The 6,181-nt window shown below is 48.1% G+C and overlaps 1 protein-coding gene across 1 annotated transcript; it reads right to left on the bottom strand.

Moving 5' to 3' along the window:
• Positions 1-2,415: 2,415 nt before the first annotated feature.
• On the bottom strand, positions 2,416-4,806 carry LOC119348875 (transcription factor bHLH112-like). The gene is made up of 7 exons (XM_037616873.1): positions 4,364-4,806; positions 3,876-4,242; positions 3,646-3,771; positions 3,391-3,456; positions 3,163-3,228; positions 2,942-3,004; positions 2,416-2,864 (listed from the first exon to the last, which is right to left on the bottom strand). Exons 1-7 carry the CDS (start codon positions 4,555-4,557, stop codon positions 2,718-2,720), a joined length of 1,029 nt encoding a protein of 342 aa, XP_037472770.1. The 5' UTR covers positions 4,558-4,806; the 3' UTR covers positions 2,416-2,717.
• Between the last annotated feature and the right edge of the window lie 1,375 nt (positions 4,807-6,181).

Here is a 6,181-nt window from a genome sequence, read left to right as displayed (position 1 = left end):
TGTTTTTATCATTTATCTACTCGAGGACGAGTAGGAATTAAGCTTGGGGATGCTTGATACGTCTCCAACGTATCTATAATTTTTTATTGTTCCATGCTATTATATTATCTGTTTTGGATGTTTAATGGGCTTTAATATGCTATTTTATATTATTTTTGGGACTAACCTATTAACCGAGAGCCCAGTGCCAGTTTCTGTTTTTTTTCCTATTTTAGAGTTTTGCAGAAAAGGAATACCAAACGGAGTCCAAACGGAATGAAACCTTCGCGATGATCTTTCTTGGACCGAAAGCAATAAGAAGACTTGGAGATGAAGTCGGAGACGTAACGAGGAAGCCACGAGCAGGGAGGGCGCGCCCAGGGGGGGTAGGGCACGCCCCCCACCCTCGTGGGTCCCTCGTGGCTCCCCTGACCTAGTTCCTTCGCCTATATATACTCTTATAGCCTAAAAACATCAGGGGGAGCCATGAAACCACTTTTCCGCCGCCTCAATATTCTGTACCCGTGAGATCCCATCTTGGGGCCTTTTCCGACGATCTGTCGGAGGGGGATTCGATCACAGAGGGCTTCTACATCAACACCATTACCTCTCCGATGAAGCGTGTGTAGTTTACCACAGACCTTCGGGTCCATAGTTATTAGCTAGATGACTTCTTCTCTCTCTTTGATTCTCAATACCATGTTCTTGGAGATCTATTTGATGTAATACTCTTTTGCGGTGTGTTTGCCGAGATCCGATGAATTGTGGATTTATGAACAAGATTATCTATGAATATTATTTGGTTTTTCTCTGAATTCTTATATGCATGATTTGATATCTTTGCAAGTTTCTTCGAATTATTGGTTTAGTTTGGCCTACTAGATTGATCTTTCTTGCAATGGAAGAAGTGCTTAGCTTTGGGTTCAATCTTGCGATGTCCTTTCCCGGTGGCAGTAGGGGCAGCAAGGCACGTATTGTATTGTTGCCATCGAGGATAACAAGATGGGGTTTTCATCATATTGCTTGAGTTAATCCTCTACATCATGTCATCTTGCTTAATGCGTTACTCCGTTCTTTATGGACGTAATACTCTAGATGCATGCTGGATAGCGGTCGATGTGTGGAGTAATAGTAGTAGATGCAGGCAGGAGTCGGTCTACTTGACACGGACGTGATGCCTATGTTCATGATCATTGCCTTAGATGTCATCATAATTACGCGCTTTTCTATCAATTGCTCGGTAGTAATTTGCTCACCCACCGTAATATTTGCTATCTCGAGAGAAGCCACTAGTGAAACCTATGGGCCCCGGGGTCTCTTTTCCATATTATTGAATCTCGTTTACATCTTGCTAGTTTCCGATCTAGTATTTTGCAATCTTTACTTTCCAATCTATACACCAAAAAATACCAAAATATTTACTTTACCGTTTATCTATCTCTACCAGATCTCACTTTTGCGAGTGACCGTGAAGGGATTGACAACCCCTTTATCGTGTTGGTTGCATTCTTGGTTGTTTGTGCAGGTATTCAATGACTTGTGCGTCGTCTCCTACTGGATTGATACCTTGATTCTCAAAACTGAGGGAAATACTTACGCTACTTTGCTGCATCACCCTTTCCTCTTCAAGGGAAAACCAACACAAGCTCAAGAGGTAGCAGTATTCCCCACCTATCTCTGACATTCCAGTCCATAAGTCACCAATTTGTCTCCCTTCGACGATCCCCAGTGTCACCACACCCCTTCTTTTCCTCTAGAGTTCATAATGGAAACATAGGCCAAATGAGTATGCTTCGTTGAACAATGAGGGCAAAATGCGAAACAAATATGCTACTGAACAGTCTCGTAGCTGGGGAACTTGCTCCCCCTGGCATAGTGGATGCCACGTCAATAACTCAGGTCATCATCCATGTCCACGTGTTCCAGAGTTGCCAAAAAGATTGTGATTTCAACCAAAGTAAGGTACAAACCTGGGTTTAGGGACCAAAATAGCCCTTTTGAGTTTGAGGACCATGATGATGCAAAGACCAGGGGTTTAACCCCCTTTCGGAAAAAGGGAAAAAAAGCAAGTGCACCGCTCAAGTTTAAGGACTGTGGATATAATTCACACAAAAATATGCATTTTACTAAGAGCAATGCTACACGCCCGATACTGTTTGGACGATTTTTATACTACGATTCACCGCGTTCTTTCGTCACATCCGCTGCTTGGAGCTGGACTTTGGATCATCAATCGTTGCAAGGATCGGAAAGTTAAGTGTCATGTGCAAAATACTCCCTCCGTTCCTAAATATCTGTCTTCCTAGAGATTTCAACAAGTGACAACATACGGAGCAAAATGAGTGAATCTACATTCTAAAATATGTTTATATACATTTGTATGTGAAAGTCCATTTTAAATCTCTAAAAAGACAAATATTTAGGAACGGAGGGAGTAGTTCCGTTTTACTAAGTTCCTAGTGCATATAATTCTTTTCAAGTTTATTTCCTTTTTTACCGCTCTTCAGTTTTTCTTCGATTCAATATATACACATGATTTGACTTTGTCCGCACATTGCTGATTGCTTAAAAGCCTTTCTCGCTTTTGCTTCAACAATGTGATTTAGTGGTGTGGCATGAGACCATGAGTATACATTGCTTAGCCGACACACAAACACACACATATATATGCATAACTGCCTAGCTGAGTGGCTATAATGTGCTAGATACTACTTGCATGTCTACGGATCTTATTAGAATCAATGAAACGTGCCTCCGAAGGTAGGGTGCCAGAACTCCGGTGCTGCCGTCTCGCTAGCCATCGTGTAAGTGCTCGCCACCGGGACAAGGCACAGGCCACGGCTCCGCAGATCCTCCTTTGCCTCGCCGGCGTCGCCATCGGAAGCCTAGTTCATGAGAAAAATGCAATTCATAAGTGAGAGGAAATTGAGGAAACAGCGCTGCAATAGCAATATACTGGTACCTGTTTGTGCTGGAGCTGCACCGGACCGCCACTACACCTGATGAAGTAGGGAGAGCTGAGAGACTGCATGCAGAGAAAAACCCAGTTAATGGCGTGTGCATCATGAAAATATTACTTGTGCTAGCTGTTTGGGAATCTGCAATAAGTAAGCGAAAACAAAGCTTGGAGCCTTGGAGCATCTATAATGAGCTAGGGGTTGCTTAGGGAATTTTGGTACTCACGGCAACTTGATCGTGAAGGAACTTGATGTATCCGATGGCCTCGTGGAGAACCGATGCCGTGTCCGTCTAAAGGGCCGGGCATCGATCAAAAAGGTGCAAATACTCAGCAACTTACACACGAATTGCAGAGCAATATAGTACAAACAGAAGCTAAAAGAAAGTTAAGTAGTCTACTAAGCTAATAATGGAGGGAAAAACAGAAAGGAAGTAGGAGGGTGGAAAGGAAACCTTTCCAAAAGGCGAGACCAGCTGCTGGAGCGCGGTGACTCTGTCCCCGAGCTTCTCTTTCCTCACCTGCCAGACAGAAACACGGCAAATTCTATTCAAAAGCAATATATCAAGTAGGCATTATAGGCTTATAGCTCGATCACTTGATGCCAGAGAGAATAAATATATTTGAATTGACGTGACACATATATGTGGAAGAACGATCAGTTGTACTATATGGCAATATGGGGTCGCCACCGGCCGGTGCGCGCGTACCTTGAAAGTCGGCATCGGTGACGGCGTCTCTGTCCGGGGCTTCTTCGCCGCCGGAGGGGCGGCGCTGCTCCTTCTCGTCGCCGATGACGACGAGCAGGCGTCCTGAGCCGCAGGTTCAGTTCTGGACTGCATCCAAATTCAGAAACCATGTCAGAAGGAACCCTAGTTCATCATAACTTCATGCGTGCAAAGTGCAATCAGTAAGTAGTAGGTGCTAGCTATGCGAATACCTTGAGGAGTTTGGGCTCTAGAGCCTGCAGGAGAGGCTGCGGTGCCCTCTGGGTCGGAGCCGGCGCGCCAAAGAGCCCCGTCGAGCTGAAGAAATCTGGGAACTGGTGCTGCTGCTGCTGCTGCGAGAACGGCTTCGTCGTCGCGGCAGCATGCGTGTCACCGTAGCTACTGGCCAAGCTGGAGCCGTACAGGCCGTCCGCGTACACGGACCCCTGATGCGCCGCGCGGTCGGTGTACGGGGTAGCAAGAACGGGAGGCGGATGCTCCGCCTGATCGAGCAGGAACTGGCGGCTCGCGTCTCCTTGCAGGTGGAGCAACGCGTTGAAGCTCGTCGGAGCGTCGGCCCCTGCCCCTACTTTCGCGGCCCTGCTAGCCATGCACGAGACCGAGATACTCAGAGGGGTATCATTAAGGACTACGGAGTCAACGAAATGGAGACGAGGGTTGCTAGCCTAGCTAATACAAGAACGATTTAATTCCTACTTACATGAAGGATTGCGTCCAATCCATCTGCGGATCAGCAAGGAAGAACGGCGAGGCGGCTGCGGCGGAGTCCGGTAGACCTGCAGGCCCCGAACTCATCCCCGAAGTCCCGCTGATCTCTGACCCGGCAGGGGTCGCGGAGCACGCCGAGAGCGCGTCGCCGCCGGTTCGTGCGGAGCCCCACCACTCCTCCGCCATCTCAATCGGTCGCCTGGGCCGGTGTAGTGGAGGGAAACAACCAATGGTTTATATACGCGGGTCGTCGATCGAGCCGCGGGGGATTGGGACAGTACTGGCTGGGGAGTGGACTTGGGTGACGCGGTGAGTGAAGAGCACGAGCACGAGCACGATCGATCGACGGAGGGGGCTCTGACTTGTGAGCTCTGACCTTTGGGGTTGATGGATGGGGGGTGCAGTGGCTGCTTCGTAGCGAGTTTATGCTCGTCCGTTCCTGGATTTTTCGTTGATGGGATTAGAATATTTGCCTGGCTGGCTAGCTAGGCAGAGAGTGTACGCATATGTGTAGAGTGAGTCACGCGGCTATGTGCGGATCAAGTCAAACACCGCACGTCCTCATGCAGTGACGCTAGGGAAATCCTTGGACCCTTGCTGACTCGCTGAGCATAGAGTTGAAACTGGTCGCGGGAGCAAGGAGTGCGGTGTTGAAACCGCGGAGGAGTTTTCGGTGTTCCCGGCCGTTTGCGTGTGGTCAACCATTCCAGTGTAACGCCATGATTAGCACGACCCGTCTTAATACTAGGATTTTTTTTCAAAACTATGTTATTTTTTGTACCAATTTCGGAAACTATAGCGTAGAATGAAAAAAACGCAAAACTAGTAGCCCGTCGGCCAGGAGTGGGCCGAAAAGGCAGTTTTCGGCCAGGGTGTGGCCGAAGTAGGCTTTTCGGCCGCGGTTGGGCCGAAAACTCGTTGTTGGCGGGGGCCCGGCCGAAAATAGTAGCTTCGGGTGCCAAGAGGCCGAACTGGGCCGTTTTCGGCCCACCGGTGACCGAAGCTGGCCTTTTCGGCCAGGCTTCGACCGAAGAGGTTTTCGGCCAGGTGTAGGCCGAAAAGATGCGGATAAGCACCGTTCGCCCCTGCGCTGCTGTTCTTCGTTTCCCTTTCTCTCTCTCTCAGTTCTTCTCTGTAGAACTCCCCCCCCCCGCGCCGATCTCCTCCATTTGCCACACATTTGCAAATCCAACCCACAGAATCGGTAGATCATAGCAATCTCCACCGGCCTACGGTGTTATTTTTTGCTATGGGATAGTTTTTGATGTGTAGAGGAGCAGCCATGGTGGGGAGGAGGAGCCATGGTGGAGAGGAGGACGGGTAGTAGGTGGTGGTGACTAGTAGCAGCAGCTGCAGAGGAGGTGGTGAGGAGGAGGAGCAGGTTGGGGGCTGACCGGAGTTGAACCTCCGGTCGTCGGGGGCGGCGTTGTCGTTCTCCGGTGGTGCAAGTACTTCGCGAGGTGGCCGGTGCCGCTGAGTCAAAGAGAGAAGCAAGAAGCGGACACACACTTCGAAGGTATAATCACGTCGTCACAAATATTATGTAAATATTAGCGCATAGTTCGTGTAGCGGATAATATTAGTGTTCATTGTGAATTTCAGTGTTAATTTAATTTAGGAGGCATTTTAGCGCATAGTTCGTGTAGCGGATAATATTAGTGTATATCATGAATTTTAGTGTTAATATATTTTTGGAGGCATTTTAGCGCATAGTTCGTGTAGCGGATAATATTAGTGTATATTGTGAATTTTAGTGTTAATATATTTCTGGAGGCATTTTAACGCATAGTTCGTGTAGCGGATAATATTA

This window comes from Triticum dicoccoides, chromosome 1B (genome assembly GCF_002162155.2).
Source record: "Triticum dicoccoides isolate Atlit2015 ecotype Zavitan chromosome 1B, WEW_v2.0, whole genome shotgun sequence".
NCBI classification, from domain to species: domain Eukaryota; kingdom Viridiplantae; phylum Streptophyta; class Magnoliopsida; order Poales; family Poaceae; genus Triticum; species Triticum dicoccoides.
Note: the sequence above shows the minus strand (reverse complement) of the source record. Positions and strands in the feature narration are given on the sequence as shown.

Excerpts from the sequence above, each read along its gene's own strand:
- LOC119348875 (XM_037616873.1), bottom strand. The coding sequence starts at position 4,557 with ATGGCGGAGGAGTGGTGGGGCTCCGCACGAACCGGCGGCGACGCGCTC. Across the intron at positions 3,457-3,645 it reads CACCGATGCCGACTTTCAAG|GTGAGGAAAGAGAAGCTCGG; the intron begins GTACGCGCGCAC and ends TCTGTCTGGCAG. Across the intron at positions 3,005-3,162 it reads TCCTTCACGATCAAGTTGCC|TCTCTCAGCTCTCCCTACTT; the intron begins GTGAGTACCAAA and ends CTCTGCATGCAG.